The 20,326-nt window shown below is 42.2% G+C and overlaps 1 protein-coding gene across 3 annotated transcripts; it reads left to right on the top strand.

Moving 5' to 3' along the window:
• Positions 1-5,108: 5,108 nt before the first annotated feature.
• Positions 5,109-19,844, top strand: LOC135461383 (probable flavin-containing monoamine oxidase A). 3 transcript variants are annotated; one of them, XR_010443355.1, is made up of 12 exons: positions 5,109-5,934; positions 6,834-6,924; positions 8,083-8,224; positions 8,625-8,739; positions 9,887-10,044; positions 11,278-11,367; positions 12,667-12,754; positions 13,080-13,180; positions 13,516-13,695; positions 15,784-16,081; positions 18,051-18,138; positions 18,791-18,841. XR_010443355.1 is itself a non-coding variant. In XM_064738450.1 (12 exons), exons 1-12 carry the CDS (start codon positions 5,817-5,819, stop codon positions 18,478-18,480), a joined length of 1,407 nt encoding a protein of 468 aa, XP_064594520.1. In that variant the 5' UTR covers positions 5,109-5,816; the 3' UTR covers positions 18,481-18,933. The 3 variants fall into 3 exon arrangements, 2 of the variants coding, with proteins under 2 accessions (XP_064594520.1, XP_064594519.1); XM_064738450.1 differs by having other exon boundaries at positions 15,784-15,971; positions 18,433-18,933; XM_064738449.1 differs by having other exon boundaries at positions 5,114-5,934; positions 15,784-15,971; positions 18,791-19,844.
• Positions 19,845-20,326: the final 482 nt, after the last annotated feature.

Raw genomic sequence — 20,326 nt, 5'->3', positions numbered from 1 at the left:
TGTTTATGGTCGGCGGCGCAAACCTCCTAAAAATTATCTCAATACACCGTTAAAAATTATATTTCACATAATGGAGATGACGTGGTGTTGTTTACATGGCCAAATATGCCTAAATAATATGTTTTTCACCGAACATATTGTTAGTTTTGCACTTGGCGCATTTTGACACGAGGACGTGTCGAATTTAACGAAGGGAGAAATGTTGTATTGTGAATGTTAGCAGGCCTTACACATAATCTGTTTTAATCTAGTCTTGCAGTGGAACTGTAGGCTTGGTGACCACCTACTGTTTTAATCCACCGCAACGCTGCATATCAGGACCAGTCATGTACGTTATTGTTAGAATTGTATGTTTGTAAACCTTGTTAAAACTTGTTTGTTACTATGCTGTATGTTTTTGTATAAAAATGTACTGTCACTTGTCAAGGAAACCCAGAGCCCCGGAACCACCGACTCTGCGATACAATTGTGCCATAGCTGAAGTTACACCAGCTAGTATGAATCTGTCTAATTTATATGTGCATGTTTTCCTATCGTTCATAAAGTGTTCAGTAGATAAGTAAATCCTGCCTTGAGTGTTCCTGATCACAAATTGTGACAGGCATCACAATATTGGGATAAAGCGACGAAGCATGGGCACAATGGAATGCACGCCAAATAGTCTCCATGGTCTAGTTGTTTGAAAGTGTATTAGCTTATGCTGGTATTGGGTCATATTTTATATCTGAGATTTTAGCCAAATTCCGCAGCCATTGCACTTGTACAAAGTCAAAGTATAACAGCAGCAGTTTTTAGTCCATATTTAATATACTGTAATGCAAATATTTATGGGCTGAGTACAAAACTGAAGATTTGTCTTAAATCTGGTTTTAAGTCTTAGAACAGTTTTGAACAACCGGGTCCAGGTAGTCTAGGCTGATGGCATTGAGTAAGCATGTAATCCTTTTAAATCCTTTATTCTTTTCAGGTCAAATTGATTGAGATTTTCTTGCTATAGGTTATGAGTGTAAATTGGTGTGAAAATAATTCAAAAAGTAATAGATACACCTAATTTTGTTTAAAATACCTTTTAAGTCTTTGAATATGAAGGTTGACTTCAAACATTTGTTATTTTGAAAATTTCAGTCACCAGAAATTTGTCTAAAACGCATATTCATATGTGTGAAATGTTCCCTCGGCTAATAAGCTGGGATAGCTGTGCAGCCCTTCAACTCAATTATGCAACGTCCCGCCGTCCCGGAAAAGTGATTTCAAAATGTTACACTCACTACCAATATATGCATTTTAAAGGATATGAAAACGGTTATAACTTTTGTGTACAAATTTGTGGATATTAAACAACTAGATCGTTTTTTTTTGTGCTCAACCAGTATGGCGTGCTTGTTCTTACGTGACATGCAGGATTTGATTGGTGTTTTACGTCGTACTCAAGAATATTTCACTTCCATGACGGCGGCCAGTATTATAGTGGGAGGAGTGGCCTCATCTTGTAAATAAGTCGCTGAACCCTGCATGGACTCATGGTGTTGTTATCAAGTAACTGAAATGATCTGGTCTGTGCACATCGTAGTATTATCAAGTAACTGAGATGATTTCGTACTGTACACATCGTGGTATTATTAAGTAACTGAGATGATTTGGTTCTGTGCACATCGTGGTATTATCAGGTAACTGAGATGATCTGGTTCTGTGCACATCGTGGTATTATCGGGTAACTGAGATGATGTACACGTGGTATTATCAAGTATCTGAGATGATTTAGTTCTATGCACATCGTGGTATTATCAAGTAACTGAGATGATTTGGTTCAGTGCACATTGTGGTATTATCAAGTAACTGAGATGATTTGGTACTGTGCACATCGTGGTATTATCAAGTAACTGAGATGATTTGGTATTGTGCACATCGTGGTATTATCAAGTAACTGAGATGATTTGGTACTGTGCACATCGTGGTATTATCAAGTAACTGAGATGATTTGGTTCAGTGCACATCGTGGTATTATCAAGTAACTGAGATGATTTGGTTCTGTGCACATCCAATAATATAGTCCTAGATGAAATGCAGCTTCCAAATACACCGTGAATGCATAAGTATTTTTGTGGATATGCTATGCCTACACGCCTTGTTTACGTAATTCTGATGCTGCATTTGAGATCGACAAAATTCCACGAATGACACCCCTTGCATTAACATTCATAAAACCTTAAATGAGCTGCTAGCGAAGCAGAAATAACATTAAAGGATTAGACCAGACAATGGTAAACGATATATCACAAGTTGACTGTTGTACTAAGATTTCTAATAGCATGAGAGAAACAAGAATTAAGAAAGTTCTGAATGGACAAGTACGGAGGACTAAAATGGTAGGGCATTTAAGACCACTGGTTTAAATGCAACAAGGTAAGCTCTAGTCAACCGAGCAGGGAAGCAATAAAACACCTCTTAAGTAAGATGGCGTAACTGAGGTCTCTGGACCAGAAGAGGCAATCAAACACCTCTTAAGTAAGATGGAGTAACTGAGGTCTCTGGGCCAGAAGAGGCAATCAAACACCTCTTAAGTAAGATGGAGTAACTGAGGTCTCTGGACCAGAAGAGGCAATCAAACACCTCTTAAGTAAGATGGAGTAACTGAGGTCTCTGGACCAGAAGAGGCAATCAAACACCTCTTAAGTAAGATGGAGTAACTGAGGTCTCTGAACCAGAAGAGGCAATCAAACACCTCTTAGGTAAAATGGAGTAACTGAAGTCTCTTGGACTAGAAGAGGCAATCAAACATCTCTTAAGCAAAATGGAGTAACTGAGGTCTCTGAACCAGAAGAGGCAATCAAACACCTCTTAAGTAAAATGGAGTAACTGAGGTCACTGAAAAAGAATGAATGAATGATTATGGCATCGATTCCACATCGGCATTTTTTCAGCCATATCGTGGCGAGAAAAAGTTGAAAAAAGGAGCCAGTAAATGGTTTTCAACATAATGATAACAGCAAAACCAAACCAGAATAGACGACCATGTTCAAAACAGAACTAAAATCCTGAACAAGAAAAAGCAATCAAACACCTCCAAGAGTAAGATGAATTAATCGAACCTCCATAAACACCTCCATAAGTAAGATGAGGTAACTGTGGGCCTGAACAAGAAGAAGGAGATAAACACCCCGTAAGTAAGATGAGGTAACTGTGGGCTCTGAACAAGAAGGAGATAAACACCCACGTAAGTAAGATGTAACTGTGGGCTCTGAACGAGAAGAAGGAGATAAACACCCACGTAAGTAAGATGAGGTAACTGTGGGCCATGAACGAGAAGAAGGAGATGAACACCCCCGTAAGTAAGATGAGGTAACTGTGGGCCATGAACGAGAAGGAGATAAACACCCCCGTAAGTAAGATGAGGTAACTGTGGACCCTGAACGAGAAGAAGGAGATAAACACCCACGTAAGTAAGATGAGGTAACTGTGGACCCTGAACGAGAAGAAGGAGATAAACACCCCCGTAAGTAAGATGAGGTAACTGTGGACCATGAACGAGAAGAAGGAGATAAACACCCCCGTAAGTAAGATGAGGTAACTGTGGGCCATGAACGAGAAGAAGGAGATAAACACCCCCGTAAGTAAGATGAGGTAACTGTGGACCCTGAACGAGAAGAAGGAGATAAACACCCCCGTAAGTAAGATGAGGTAACTGTGGGCTTGAACGAGAAGGAGATGAACACCCCCGTAAGTAAGATGAGGTAACTGTGGACCATGGACGAGAACGAGATAAACACCCCCGTAACTAAGATGAGGTAACTGTGGACCCTGAACGAGAAGAAGGAGATAAACACCCCCGTAAGTAAGATGAGGTAACTGTGGGCTTGAACGAGAAGGAGATGAACACCCCCGTAAGTAAGATGAGGTAACTGTGGACCATGAACGAGAAGGAGATGAACATCCCCGTAAGTAAGATGAGGTAACTGTGGACCCTGAACGAGAAGGAGATAAACACCCCCGTAAGTAAGATGAGGTAACTGTGGGCTCTGAACGAGAAGGAGATAAACACCCCCGTAAGTAAGATGAGGTAACTGTGGGCCCTGAACGAGAAGAAGGAGATGAACACAACCAAACAAAATGTTTTACATTTCGAAACCTAGTTTTAATATCATCCTGCTATACCTACTTGTTCGTACTGAGACATTTGACATCAGTATTGGAAAGTATCGAGTCACATTTCAGTGTATGCACGTAGAGTAATTACAACAACTATAAAATATGTGACGTGGCTAGCTCTATGACCATTTACGGGTGATGTAACACGCAAGCTGTCTGTGAGCGCTCAGAATCATCAGAGTTTAACAAATATTGTGCTTACAAAAGCTTCGAAATGAAATGCTGCAAGTGTGCAAATGCCACTGCACTTCACTCTCGTGGGTTACTGAAGTTTCGTGATTAATATAGGCCTAAGGAGCTAAGGCTCTCTGCCACGTACATGGCCTGTTTACAATTGCCGCGGGAATGTATCGTGACATAGGCCTAGTGTTTCGCTATTCGTCTCTAGATATTGCAGAAACTTTAGGTGGACATTTAAGAGCTTGGCATATATATTTTTTAGTCTCTTGAGCGATATATGCATTTGACCGCCTCCTGAAGGTGATGATTAATGGGACATATATGTCCCAGCAAGCAGCCATCGTGCGTCACAATCGTGTCACGGTAACCCCCCATGCTGGGATATGTGTGTATGTAGATCATGTAGCCTATCTGGGCTGGTGAGTTAGTGAGTGCTTAGGGTTTAACGTCGTACATAATAATTTTTCAGTCATATGACGACGAAGGAACCCTTATAGTGCATGTAATGAGCCTCCTTGTTGCAGGACGGATTTCCACCGCTCTTTATGTAGTGCTGCTTCACTGAGATGACTTTACCGAAGGCAAGAAAGCTGCCCCCCCCCCTCCCCGAGCCATTACACTGATACGAGTCAACCGGTCGTTGCACTATTCTTTTCATGCTGAACGCCAAGCGAGGAAGTTTTTTCCTCTTTTAAGGTCTTAGGTGTGACCCGACCCCGGATTGACCCTGGATCAACCGCTTTCCCCCGGTAGCGGAAGCTCTGCCAACTGTGCTAACGGACCCGGTATCTGGGTTGGTGCCTCTTCTTTTTTCCCTCGCGCACTGGTGACCGACGGTCAAAAATACAATGACATTTCCTTGTGATCATACGCCATGTACAAATCATAACCGCTTTGTTGTTGAAGAAGGTCTCAGTCATCTTTGAAACAGACAGGGAAATATCAGAACAAGTGGAACTTAAGTAGACCTCTACTTAATTAATAGAGTTATTTTGAAACACTCTTCAATTTAAATTTGACCATTGGGTCAGTAAATATCATGCTGTGCTGTTCCTTTTGAGGTTGAGCACTAAATGCCTCCTTATGACGGCTTGAGTTACAGTGCTTACGTTTTGTAATACATGTATATACAATAAATTGACTGTAGGAAAGGACAGGTCTGCCCGCGCAGAAAAGCAGGTATTATTTAAAGGGAGATGATCAGTGTGTACCTGACGTTTGACACAGCGCGGTTAACCGCGGCTGTTGTGTCATTGAATCGATAGACGACACGGCTCACAGCGGCACGTCTGTGAACAACTAGATCATCCTGGTGCAGTATTTGCTTAACAAACGTCTAGACAGTTCGCCCTGGCTCCCTTACCCCTCAACACCACCACCATTCCCCGATGTCCTGAACATCCCACGCCAGTCATCGGGTTCAGCATGTCGCTATTTGGATCAGTCTGTGGGTGTTAAGTTCATCCCGTGGGGCAGGGATTTAGTGGGAGATGGAATCCCGGGACGCGGATGTGGTGATTGTAGGGGCAGGGCTCTCGGGTCTCTCTGCCGCTTACCATCTCCTTAAGACAGACCGTACTCTCCGAGTGCTTATATTGGAGGCTAAAGGTAAGATGAGCTTACACGGCACAGCTGGAAGGTCAGTCGTGTAGATTCAAAATATGCGTTGATTGAGGGCCAAATTACTAGGCAAACTGAAATAAAGACATGTGTAAATACACATATTACCATTCAATGAATATTTGGGGCTACAAAAGATAAAATGGAGATTTTGGCTTAAGAGGGGTTCGAACATCTTAAAGGTCATCTTGAGAAGTGCTTGATGGTTATCAAGTGCCCAATGTTTTGTTGGTGTTATTTTCGTGGTTAAGGCCCAAATTTTAGTTTTGGATGTGCTCAGCTGTTTTCTACAAAATGTTTCAGATACTTTCTTGGTAATTGCCCAAAAGTCATTTTACAGTTTTCCAGTAAGAATGTCTTATCTTGACATTTTCTTAGTCAAGGACCAAACATGATCTTGACAAGAGCTCAAAGTTTTCTTGTGAGCGTGGACGTTAGTTTTGGAGTTGCCCTACTGTTATCCTCACAGTTATCCTAGTTGTTATCTAGAGAGCTGCCCAAATCTTGCCTTGAGAAAGGTTACAAGAGAAGAGTATCTTTGGGGTCACAGAAAGCCAAATGTTCGTGAAAATTAAGTACGTGGATGTTTCAATCAAATGTTACCCAAAATTATTTTAGCATTTTCTCAAATATATACTTTGAGGACTGTCTAAGGAGTGGTTTTGATTGTTCTCAATAGGTATGTATGTCAGAATGGTATCCAAATGTTATTGCACGAATGACAGTTTTTGTTGAGACATAGCCAAGAGTTTTTCAGGAGGGCCAAGTAATTGTTCTTGTGTAGTGTCCAAAAGCTATCTGTCGAAGAGCCAGGAAGCTGCAAGTATGCGAATGTGATGGTATGTAAATCTGATGGTTTATGGAGCACTTCCTTCTTTTTTCCCCAGACCGTATAGGTGGTAGGACGTTAACGTCCCAGCTGCAATCCGCAGATGGAAATGCTGACTTCTGGGACCTGGGAGGAGAATGGGTGGGCAGGTAAACACAGCATGCTAATACATACACGCTATCATACTACCACTTGTGCCATATCTTTTCATGTTTAGCTACAATCTCACTTGCAGTATCTTCTCAGATTGTTTTCATGTTTAGGCCACAATCCCACCTACAACAGGCCTATCTTTTCAGGTTGTTTTAATGTTAAGGCCACAATCCCACCTACAGTAGGCCTTTCTTCTCAGGTTGTTTTCATGTTTAGGCCACAGTCCCACCTACAGTAGGCCAATCTTCTCAGGTTGTTTTCATGTTTATGCCTCAATCATACTTGTACTATCTCCTCAGCATGTGGTTTATTTTTAGGCCACAATACCATCAACAGTAGGCCTATCCTCTCAACTTGTTATCATGTTAAGGTATCTTCTCAGGTTGTTTTCATATTTAGGTCACAATACCACCTACAGTAGGCCCATTTTCTCAGGTTGTTTTCATATTTAGGTCACAATACCACCTACAGTAGGCCCATTTTCTCAGGTTGTTTTCATATTTAGGTCACAATACCACCTACAGTAGGCCCATTTTCTCAGGCTGTTTTCATATTTAGGTCACAATCCCACCTACCATATCACCTCACGTTGTTTTCATGCTTAGGCCACGACCTCACTGACAGTATCTTCTCAACTTCTTTTCATATTTAGGCCACAATCTCACCTACAGTATTTCATGTTTAGGCTATTAAGTCACTTGTAGTTTCTCCTAAGGTTGTTTTCATGTTTAGGCCACAACCTCCCTTCTAGTATCTCCTCACGTTGTTTTCATGTTTAGGCCACAACCTCCCTTGTAGTATCTCCTCACATTGTTTTCATGTTTAGGCCACAATCTCCCTTGTAGTATCTCACCAAGCTGTCTCCATGTTTATGCCACAATCTCACATGCAGTATTTCCCTCCAGCTGTTTCATATTTAGGCCTCGACTTCACTTGTAGTATCTCCTCAACTTGTTTTCATTTTTAGGCCACAATCTTACTTGCGGTATCACCTCTGCTTGTTTTCACGTTTAGACCACGATACCACTTGCTGCATCTCCTCAATTTGTTCTCATATTTAGGCAACAATCTCACTTCCAGTGTCTCCTGTGCTTGTTTCATATTTAGGCCACAGTGTCACTTGCAGTATCTCCTCTGTTTGTTTTCATATTTAGGCCACAGCCACACTTGCAGTACCTCCTCAACTTGTTTCGTCTGGACACATTCAACCCAGCGGGACCCCATGGTGAGGCCCTTCCCTATGTACCGTCGATGTCCTTTACGGCCAGAGTCGACCTCTTTTTCTTCACAAAGAAGGTAATCTGTCAGTCACTTCGTGAGTTATTCCATCACACTGACTAACTGATCGAGTCCGAAACAGTCTGAATAACTGTTTCCATCAGTAGTCATTTACCCGGTCATTCAGCTAAAGTGTTGGTCATGCCCGAAAAAAACTCATGGGGTCAGGCTCGAATGCAACCCTAATAAGTTCAGTTGTCAGGATGTTTAAGTTAAGGTGTTTGAGTAGAAAGCTACCATGAAAACAGTTTTCTCAAAGCACTCTGATTTCCTCACTACAAAGCCTGAATACTGTTGCACAAGTGACCCAATCAGACAGACACAGTTTTGCAGAAGGTGTAAATGACTTGTCCACCTCTGGAAGCCTTGTACCATATGAAGGCTCCTGAGGTATCTGTTTTGAATTTGTTGTACACAGCTGCTAAGACTGAAGAGGAGATTTCATACATGTGATATCAGGGCATCTGTGGAAGCTCTGCAGAGTGATGGCATCACAGTAGAGCAGTATAAAGACCAGCATCTCTGGACTACGGGTAAGTGTCTTAACTCACTCCACACAATAATCAGCATAAAATTTTAATATGTTTTCATTGCAAGGTGTTTTACACTGTACTCAAAAATTATATGTTTTATATCAACGAGAAGCCCCGAAACAGTAGTTGTATGGCGTAATTACACCAAAAGAAAAGAAAATTGAACAACATGTGCTTATTATCCTTATCCGTCAGGGGGACCTTTTCGATATTATTTGTTTGATCAAACCGACAAAATGCAGCCAATCATTTGTTGCGACAAAATGCAACCACTGTTAACTGAAATGTATTTCAGTTAACAGTGAGACTGAATGTGAGCTTTTAAAACTATACGTGGATGTGTTATTTGAATCAGAGACTGTTTGACAATAGACAAACTAAAATAAAGGTTGTTGGTTCAAAGTCACCTGTGACCTTTAGATAGCTATTCTTTTTTCACTGGCGACAGGCTCTCCAGTTACAGTGCTGCGTCAGCAGGGTTATAATTCATCCACAGAACTCTGTGTTGTGTTAAGAGTTGACTAGACTTTGTTACAGGAGCTAAGGAGGTGGTGGATGCTGCCTGTCCTGTATGTGTTATGTTACAGGAGCTAAGGAGGTGATGGATGCTGCCTGTCCTGTACGTGTTATGTTACCGTTGACTACACTTTGTTACAGGAGCTAAGGAGGTGGTGGATGCTGCCTGCTGCTGTATGTGCTATGTTACAGTTGACTAACCTTTGTTACAGGAGCTAAGGAGGCAGTGGATGCTGCCTGTCCTGTATGTGTTATGTTGGAACACACTAGACTTTGTTAAGGAGCTAAGAAGGCAGTAGATGCTGCCTGTCCTGTATGTGTTATGTTGCAGTAGACTAGACTTTGTTACAGGAGCCAAGGAGGCAGTAGATGCTGCCTGTCCTGTATGTGTTATGTTACAGTAGACTAAACTTTGTTACAGGAGCTAAGGAGGCAGTGGATGCTGCCTGTCCTGTATGTGTTATGTTGCAGTAGACTAGACATTGTTACAGGAGCTAAGGAGGCAGTGGATGCTGCCTGTCCTGTATGTGTTATGTTGCAGTAGACTAGACTTTGTTACAGGAGCTAAGGAGGCAGTAGATGCTGCCTGTCCTGTATGTGTTATGTTGCAGTAGACTACACTTTGTTACAGGAGCTAAGGAGGTAGTGGATGCTGCCTGTCGCTGTATATTTGGGCTGGCGTCTTCAGAGATGACCCTCCTCTACTTCCTGATGTATATCAACTCAGCGGGTGGGCTGGATGTATTCACCAAACCAGCAGAATACGCTGGCAGGGAGAGCAGGGTTAAGGTCAGCACAAACACACCAGTCCTCTTTAACTTTCCTCCAATTATCAATTTTATCCGATTATCAAAAATCACTTGCCCACTATCCAGCAACAATCTCATCATACATGCAGCATGCTGCCAGCATAGCTGTGTGGGCTGGCCTTCTGCCAGCACAGCTGTGTGGGCTATCCTGCTGCCAGCACAGCTGTGTGGGCCCTCCTGCTGCCAGCACAGCTGTGTGGGCTCTCCTTCTGCCAGCATAACTGTGTGGGCTCTCCTTCTGCCAGCACTGCTGTGTGGGCTATCCTGCTGCCAGTTCAGCTGTGTGGGCTCTACTTCTGCCAGCACAGCTGTATGGGCTATGCTGCTGCCAGCACAGCTGTGTGGGCTCTCCTTCTGCCGAGCACAGCTGTGTAGGCTCTCCTGCTGCCAGCACAGCTGTGTGGGCTCTCCTTCTGCCAGCATAGCTGTATGGGCTCTCCTGCTGCCAGCACAGCTGTGTGGGCTGTCCTGCTGCCAGCACAGCTGTGTGGGCTATCCTGCTGTCAGCACAGCTGTGTGGGCTGTCCTGCCAGCACAGCTGTGTGGGCTGTCCTTCTGCCAGCACAGCTGTGTGGGCTATCCTGCTGCCAGCACAGCTGTGTAGGCTCTCCTGCTGCCAGCACAGCTGTGTGGGTTGTCCTTCTGCCAGCAAAGCTGTGTGGGCTATCCTGCTGCCAGCATAACTGTGTGGGCTCTCCTTCTGCCAGCACAGCTGTGTGGGCTCTCCTTCTACCAGCATAACTGTGTGGGCTCTCCTTCTGCCAGCACAGCTGTGTGGGCTATCCTTCTGCCAGCACATCTGTGTGGGCTGTCCTTCTGCCAGCACAGCTGTGTGGGCTTTCCTGCTGCCAGCACAGCTGTGTGGGCTGTCCTTCTGCCAGCATAGCTGTGTGGGCTATCCTGCTGCCAGCATAGCTGTGTGGGCTCTCCTTCTGTCAGCATAACTGTGTGGGCTCTCCTTCTGCCAGCACAGCTGTGTGGGCCATCCTGCTGCCAGCACAGCTGTGTGGGCTCTCCTGCTGCCAGCACAGCTGTGTTGGCTCTCCTGGGGCGTATAGAGCAGATATGCATAAATGGGCAGGAAATAGAAAGGAAAATTAGAGCTGGTGAAATCCAATCTTCTTACTGTAATGATAAGAACATTGTCAACAACTGAGTCCTTTGACCCTGGTTTGTAATTTTTTTTCATTATTTCTTTGTGTTTCTATGACAGGGGGGTCTGTTGCAGCTCTCAACACACCTGGTGCAGATGATAGGCAGGAAAAGTATCTTAGTGAAACACCCTGTCACTCACATCGTTCAGGTGAGTCACACACATCCTTCTGGTAAGGAACACACATATCATTCAGTTGAGTTACACACACATCATTCAGAAGAGTCACACTCACATCATTCAGGGGGGCCACACACACACACACACACACACACACAGACACACAGACACAGACACAGACACAGACACACACACACACACACACACACACACACACACACACACACACACACACACACACACAGACACAGACACAGACACACACACACACACACACACACACACACACACACATCGTTCAGGAGAGACACACACACACACCATTCAGGCAAGTCACACACACACCTCATTTAGGTGAGTCATTCACAAATCGTTCAGGACAGTCACACACACAATTCAGGCAAGTCACACACACACCATATTCAGATGAATCACACACACATCGTTCAGGAGAGTAACACACACATCATTCAGTTGAGTTACACACACATCATTCAGGTCAGTCACACACACACCCTTCAGGCAAGCCAAACCTCATTCACGAGAGTAACACACACATCATTCAGTTGAGTTACACACACATCATTCAGGTCAGTCACACACACACAAACACACAAACACACACACACACAAACACACAAACACACACACACGCACACGCACACGCACACGCACACACACACATCGATCAGGAGAGTAACACACATACATCATTCAGGTGAGACACACACATCATTTAGGTAAGTCACACAGGCATAATTCAGGAGAGTAACACACACACACATCGTTCAAGAAAGTTACACACACACATCGTTCAGGAGAGTCATACACACATCATTCAGGAAAGTTACACACACATCATTTAGATGGGTGATACACACATGATTCAGGTGAGTCACACACACACATCATTCAGGCCAGTCACACAAACATCATTCAGGTGTGTGACACACACATCATTCAGAAAAATCACACACTCACATTATTCAGGTGTGTGACACACACATTATTCAGGCGAGTCACGCACACACACACATCGTTCAGGTGAGTCACACACACACACATCATTCAGGTGGGTCACACACACGTCCTTCAGATGAGCCACACACACACACACACACACACACACACACACACACACACACACGCGCACGCACACACGCACACACACACACACATCGTTCAGGTGAGTGCTGATGGAGAGAGTGTCTTAATAACTATGGGTACCACTGCATGTCATGTAATTTTCAAGGAACCTTGATAAGCTCTATACTTCAGACATACAGACATATACATGTGAACTATACGACTATACATCTCAATTGACAGACAGGTGATTACGTGACGCTGGTAACAAGTAGTCGTCTACAGGTGAGGTGTCAGAGGACCATCCTGGCTATCCCCCCTCATCATGCAGGTAACAGTACTTAACGACTTTGTCCTTCAATGCATAGCTGGCTATTGTAATGTAATAAAGATGTTCACCATGACCGTGCACTCTTTGGCACATGTATATGACACATCATAAGCAACCATCAAGATTGTGATACAGTGGCATTCAGTTAGATTGGAGTACGTATACCTGACTGATGATTTATTTATTGTTTGATGTCAAATACATATACCTGATTGATGACTTATTTATTGTTTGCTGTCAAATTCATATACCTGATTGATGAACTATTTATTGTTTGCTGTCAAAGGACAGGTGTAACAAGGTAAAACAAGTGATTTGATTACAGGTGCCATTAACTACACCCCGCCCCTACCCTCCATAAAGCTGAACCTGCTGAAGAGTATACCACTGGCTTATATAGTCAAGTTTATCTTCACCTATGAAGAGGTAAGTTCCAAATTTCAGCCATGCATATGTCACCATGTGCTTTATTACAGTACATACTAAAGCTTGGTTAATGTTTTGATTTGTGAATCATTCAGCTGTAATTTATAGATCCATTGATACAGCAGGTTGGTAAGCTTTAAGCAACACACGTCGAATTTGGATTCTAAATTGTATATAATCTGGATTAATTTACTCGTTTCTCTCATAGTTTTTATAGTAAATAAAAATTGGTTAAGAATGAAAGGGATGAATACGTGGATCTTGTTAGCAGCATTCTTGATTCCATCTAAGCCATCACTGTGTATACTTGTGATTGAATGAAAACATCGTAACAGGCATTTTGGCGCGGAGACACCCCCCACACAGACAACAGTCAGTATGGCTTTCAGACAGTGCTACAGGACCCCGAGTTTGGCCCTGCTGGAATTGTCTATGATGCTACGTCTGCACGAGGCAATCCAGCACTGGTGGGCTTCCTGACTGCCTCTAAGGCTGGACCGGGGGAGGACTACAATGTAAGCGGCTCTAGTAGGTAGTAATTAGATCTCAATAGAGAAATCATCTTATTAGTGGCCTTCATCTCAATATTTTACTACGGTAGACTGTTTAACAACGGTGGTCATCACCACAGTGGTCTTATCACAGTAATATTTATTACTGTTCTCTCTATCACAGTATAATCTACATTACAGGAATCTTTATAAACTGTTCTCTCTATCACAGAATAATCTTCATTACAAGGGTCGTCACTAAAGTAGTGCTTATCACAGTAATCTTTATTACTGTAGTCTCTGCTACTGTAATCTCATTTACAGTGTTGCCGCTACGATAGTACTTATCACAGCTAGTAGTCTTTGTTACAGAAGTTTCAATTACAGTAATCTCCATTACATTGATCGCCGCTACAGTAGTGCTTATCACAGTAATCTTTATTACTGTAGTCTCTTGTAATGTAATCTCCATTACAGTGATCGCTGCTACAGTAGTGCTTATGACAGCCAGTGATCTTTATTAATGTGGTCTCTATTACAGTTATCTCCATTACAGTGGTCACCACTACAGTAGTGCTTATCACAGTAATCTTTATTACTGTAGTCTCTAGTAATGTAATCTCCATTACAGTGGTCGCTGCTACAGTAGTGCTTATGACAGCCAGTGATCTTTATTGATGTGGTCTCTATTACAGTTATCTCCATTACAGTGGTCACCACTACAGTAGTGCTTATCACAGTAATCTTTATTACTGTAGTCTCTAGTAATGTAATCTCCATTACAGTGGTCGCTGCTGCAGTAGTGCTTATGACAGCCAGTGATCTTTATTAATGTGGTCTCTATTACAGTTATCTCCATTACAGTGGTCACCACTACAGTAGTGTTTATCACAGTAATCTTTATTACTGTAGTCTCTTGTAATGTAATCTCCATTACAGTGATCGCTGCTACAGTAGTGCTTATGACAGCCAGTGATCTTTATTGATGTGGTCTCTATTACAGTTATCTCCATTACAGTGGTCACCACTACAGTAGTGTTTAGCACAGTAATCTTTATTACTGTAGTCTCTACTAATGTAATCTCCATTACAGTGGTCGCTGCTGCAGTAGTGCTTATGACAGCCAGTGATCTTTATTGATGTGGTCTCTATTACAGTTATCTCCATTACAGTGGTCACCACTACAGTAGTGCTTATCACAGTAATCTTTATTACTGTGGTCTTTAATACAGTGGTCATCGTTTCCACCCATCATAATGCTGGCTGCCGTTGTATAAGTGAAATATTCTTGAGTATGGCGTAAAACATCAATCAAATAAATAAATAAATACCAGTACAGGGTCATCATATGGTAGTATGCATAACATTGGTGTTGATAGTGCTTAATTTTGTTACAGTGGTCATCACCTCAGTAATACTTATCATGATTTGTCTGTTGTAGGCCTACAATTTGTAGGTTAACTCACTAGGTTGTCAACACTGGGTAGTAAACTTTAGTTTACTGACTGTATATTGTCTTCACGATTGTAATAGTCATACATGTACTTTTTTATGTTTGCTGGTAGCATTTTCAGCTGCACATATTGTGTTTACTGGCAGCATTGTCAGCTGAACAGATTGTGTTTACTGGCAGCATTGTCAGCTGTACAGTTTATGTTTGCTTGCAGCATTGTCAGCTGTAGGCTACAGATTATGTTTACTGAAAGCATTGTCAGCTGAATAGATTGTGTTTATTGGCAGGATTTTCAGCTGTATATTTTATGTTCGCTGGCAGCATTGTCAGCTGTACAGATTGTGTTTACTGGCAGATTTGTATCTTGTACAGTTTATGTTTACTGACAGCATTGTCAGCTGCACAGATTGTATATACGTCATCATTCTTAGCTGTGCAGATTGTGTTTACTAGCAGATTTGTCAGCTGTACAGATTGTGTTTACTGGCAGATTTGTCTCGTGTATAGTTTATGCTTACTGAGAGGATTCTCAGCTGTACGTCTTATGTTTGCTGGCAGGATTCTCAGCTGTACAGTTTATGTTTACCAACAGCATTGTGAGTTATACCGTTTATGTTCTGACAGGATTGTCAGCAGTACAGTTTGTTTTTTACTGGCAGGATGAGGATCGAGAGGAGGCCATACTTGACATGCTTGAAGCTGTCTTAGGCCCAGGTGTCAGGAACTACATTGACAGTGCCCTCAAGGACTGGAAGAAGGAACCCTATAATGGTGGATGTTTTCTAAAATCTCTGATTCCAGGAACGACTAAGTACTTCAGCTCGGGGTTTAGAGATCCATACCAAAAGTAAGATGGAAACATTGCTTTGGAATATACAATGTAGTTAACCCCAACATAAACTTGACCATTGTATATCAAGTGAAGAATCCTGAGACCAAAGCGAGTGGCAAAACAAGGTATACTTTCCACCTCAGACTCTTCAAACTAAAACGAAATTTGTGCCAGACTTTCAGGACAGTGTGGGCAGAAAAATACATGAATTACAGGACATAGGAGTGGCGAGAGGTGGGGGGGACTATCTCTGCTAGAGACCAATGAAACATTGTGGGTTTCAAATACTATGTGTGAGTGAGGCCAAAAAGACATTGTGGGTAGGAAAACAGAGCCACAGGATATATGGGTGGGGAAACACGACTTGTGAGCGAGACCAATGAAACCCTGTGGGTGGGAAGACACTATCTGTGAGTGAGACCAATAAAACCCTGTGGGTAGGAAAACACTAGCTAAGCCACATACCTATGTGGGTGGGAAAACAATATCTGTGACTGAGACCAATAAAACCCAATGGGTGGGAAAACACTCTCTGTGAGTGAAACAAAAATACATTGTCCGTGGGAAAACTCTATCTGAGCCACATACCTATGTGGGTGGGAAAACACTATCTGAGACACATACCCATGTGGGTGGGAAAACAATATCTGTGACTGAGACCAATAAAACCCTATGGGTGGGAAAACACTCTCTGTGAGTGAAACAAAAATACATTGTCCGTGGGAAAACTCTATCTGAGCCACATACCTATGTGGGTGGGTAAACACTATCTGAGACACATACACATGTGGGTGGGAAAATAATATCTGTGACTGAGACCAATAAAACCCTATGGGTGGGAAAACACTCTCTGTGAGTGAAACAAAAATACATTGTCCGTGGGAAAACTCTATCTGAGCCACATACCTATGTGGGTGGGAAAACACTATCTGAGACACATACCCATGTGGGTGGGAAAATAATATCTGTGACTGAGACCAGTAAAACCCTATGGGTGGGAAAACGCTATCTGAGCCACATAACTATGTGAGTGGGAACCACTCTCTGTAAGTGAGACCAATAAATCCCTATGGGTTGGGAAACACTCTCTGTGAGTGAAACAAAAAAACATTGACGGTGGAAAACACTATTTGAGCTACATACCTATGTGGGTGGGAAAACACTGTGTGTGAGTGAGGCCAAAAAGACACTGTGGGTGGGAAACTAGTGTGAGTGAGGCCAAATAGACACTGTGGGTAGGAAACACTATTTGAGCCACATACCTATGTGGATGGGAAAACACTGTGTGAGTGAGGCCAAAAAGACACTGTGGGTAGGAAAACACTATCTGAGCCACATACCTATGTGGGTGGGAAAACACTGTGTGTGAGTGAGGCCAAAAAGACACTGTGGGTAGGAAACACTATCTGAGCCACATACCTATGTGGGTGGGAAAACACTGTGTGTGAGTGGGGCCAAAAAGACACTGTGGGTAGGAAACACTATCTGAGCCACATACCTATGTGGGTGGGAAAACACTGTGTGTGAGTGGGGCCAAAAAGACACTGTGGGTAGGAAACACTATCTGAGCCACATACCTATGTGGGTGGGAAAACACTGTGTGTGAGTGAGGCCAAAAAGACACTGTGGGTAGGAAACACTATCTGAGCCACATACCTATGTGGGTGGGAAAACACTGTGTGTGAGTGAGGCCAAAAAGACACTGTGGGTAGGAAACACTATCTGAGCCACATACCTATGTGGGTGGGAAAACACTGTGTGTGAGTGAGGCCAAAAAGACACTGTGGGTAGGAAACACTATCTGAGCCACATACCTATGTGGATGGGAAAACACTGTGTGTGAGTGAGGCCAAAAAGACACCGTGGGTGGGAAACTAGTGTGAGTGAGGCCAAAAAGACACTGTGGGTAGGAAAACAGAGCCACAGGATATGTGGATGGGAAAACACTACTTGTGAGTGAGACCGAAAAAACATTAGGGGTGGGAAACACATATGTCTCTCCACATGCAAAATATCTCTCTTTGATTACATCCCTTGATGTTTTTCCCCAATTTCCATTTGGTGATATGACCCTTTTTTTTTGGCTTTCTTCAGGGTCCACTTTGCAGGAACAGAATCTGCAACAGTATGGTGTGGCTTTATGAATGGGGCTATTCAGGCTGGCTTCAGAGCATCTACAGAGGTACTGCTTGTGTTATTTGGAATTGATACCAGATTAGAATTGTTTTTTCGATGCTAAATATGGCTGAAGATTAATTTCTTTCACATGGTACTAACACGGTAGATATTGCCGACTGCATATTTTTGTCTTGTCTATCATCTACAACATCCGAGGAGTCTTATGGCTTTGTTGTAAAACACCTGGGTGATGGATTATCAATTTTGGTAAGTCTGATTAACACAAATGATATATAACAGATACAGTTAGGTCAATTGTGTTAGGTTAATTTGATTTATTTACTTTTTATTTACTCAGAATAGTTCACGTATACGACGAGGAGCAGCGTTACGGTGGGTAAAGTAAAAAGGTTTTCCAGGCACGGTAATGTAGTCTGTGAAATATATGGTTTATTTCTGAGGACAATGATAGTCAAAACAGCCAGGGCCATTGCTCAGGCAAAGGTACATGTATGCACATTTTTGAAGTTGAGTTTGGAGACAAAACTACATGAGTTGGATTAGCCAATTTTACGGCATCACAAAAGGTGTAATGTTATCAGACTACACAGAATAATTTCTTCGGAATATACTTCAATGAACACCTTGCAAATATGCGAAAAGGTTGAAGAATTACAATATATTCATCAATGTTACATAAATCTGTTTTGTTTCAGGTGTTACGTCATCTACGCCCGGACATGGTGAAGTCCGCTGACCCAGATGGCATTCCTGTGGAGGGTGAAGGTTCCACTACCCACACCCGCTCTAATATTGTCCTTCTCTCTACCTTAATCGGAGTCACCACAGCCATACTCATAGCCCTCTCATTTAAGGGCACGCGGTATTACCTGAACCCAGAAAACTTCACACTTAAACTGTTGCCCTCCAGATACCAGACTTAACCAGCAAGGCAGGCTGAAACCATCAACCAGGAGAGTTTCACGCGTAAACTCCCATCCTGCTTCAGACCTAGCAAGTCAGGCGAGCTATAAACATCGAATGACATCAACCAGTATTTCTCTGTCCACTTGTTTTATCCATGCAATTTCACCAATACATGAGTTTGTCTTTTACAGATTTTATACATCCAAGACGCGTTCCATACATACTGTACTTTATGTAAAATTGGGCTTTCTTCTAATGACATATTTTGCTAGATTCTGATTGATTCACCAATCTTATAGATCCACGTTATGATTTTTTTGTGTGAAATTTAATAAATTTTTTCAGAGAAACAGCATTGGCATAGAATAATTTTAAAGCCTTTGTTTTCTTCCAAACGTGATTTTGCAGGTAGATGTACTTCAACATCCAGATATTTATATATACATTTATAATTAATTCATTCCAAGAATTGTTTGATCTCAATTTCATTATGTTAAAATATTTATTTCGAAACAATGTCCATTTTGTTTTTCCTATGTAATAATCGTAAGCTTGAACAAGATTTTTCTAAATAAATGAATATATTTTAACTTTGAAAGATGCAAGTTGTCCGTGACAACATATTTTATCTGTATAACATCATATCTGTATCCCCCAAAGTCCATTCTCAGAGTCAAAACTTAAATTCTCGTCACAATGCATAGTGTTTGGTGGTGGAAGTTGAATTTTTCGCTGTGTTTGAAAGACGATAACGTTACCCAAGAGAGTTGTGTGTAAAACGGCCAATGACAACACCAGTGGCCGCATTACCCCTGGACCCTTGGTATATTCATCACTAAACTGTGCCTTATCAAACAATTAAAGGTCATGAGACATATGGGGTATAATGTGTGTTAGTGTTAGATAAAAGCCTTTGCCAAACAAAAATGTTTAACCAAAAAGTTTAAAGGTTGATGTACAAACAGCTGTAATCCAGGCCTAAACATATATCTCCTACCTTCAACACAACTACAATTAACTGCACCTCAATATGCATCTTGTTTTATTTCATTTGATTTGATAAGTTTTTTACCCTATCTTCAAGAGTATTTCACTTATATCATGGTAGTCAGCATAAATGGTTGGAGAAAAGCAGCCAGAGCCTGAGAGAAACCATCTGTAGGTTGCCACGTACCACGTACGTTTGTGAACATGTACATAGGGTATACAGAACTGCACATGGACTCACTTTCCTACTTCACAATACCTTGCCTTACATACAAACACAAAAATAAGGCTCATGTTTCTAAATAACACTATGTAAGCTATACAGCTTACAGTGACAC

The sequence above is a fragment of the Liolophura sinensis genome, chromosome 1 (assembly GCF_032854445.1).
Source record: "Liolophura sinensis isolate JHLJ2023 chromosome 1, CUHK_Ljap_v2, whole genome shotgun sequence".
Classification (NCBI taxonomy): domain Eukaryota; kingdom Metazoa; phylum Mollusca; class Polyplacophora; order Chitonida; family Chitonidae; genus Liolophura; species Liolophura sinensis.
Note: the sequence above shows the minus strand (reverse complement) of the source record. Positions and strands in the feature narration are given on the sequence as shown.

Excerpts from the sequence above, each read along its gene's own strand:
- LOC135461383 (XM_064738449.1), top strand. The coding sequence starts at position 5,817 with ATGGAATCCCGGGACGCGGATGTGGTGATTGTAGGGGCAGGGCTCTCG. Across the intron at positions 10,045-11,277 it reads GCAGGGAGAGCAGGGTTAAG|GGGGGTCTGTTGCAGCTCTC; the intron begins GTCAGCACAAAC and ends TTTCTATGACAG. Across the intron at positions 12,755-13,079 it reads TATCCCCCCTCATCATGCAG|GTGCCATTAACTACACCCCG; the intron begins GTAACAGTACTT and ends ATTTGATTACAG.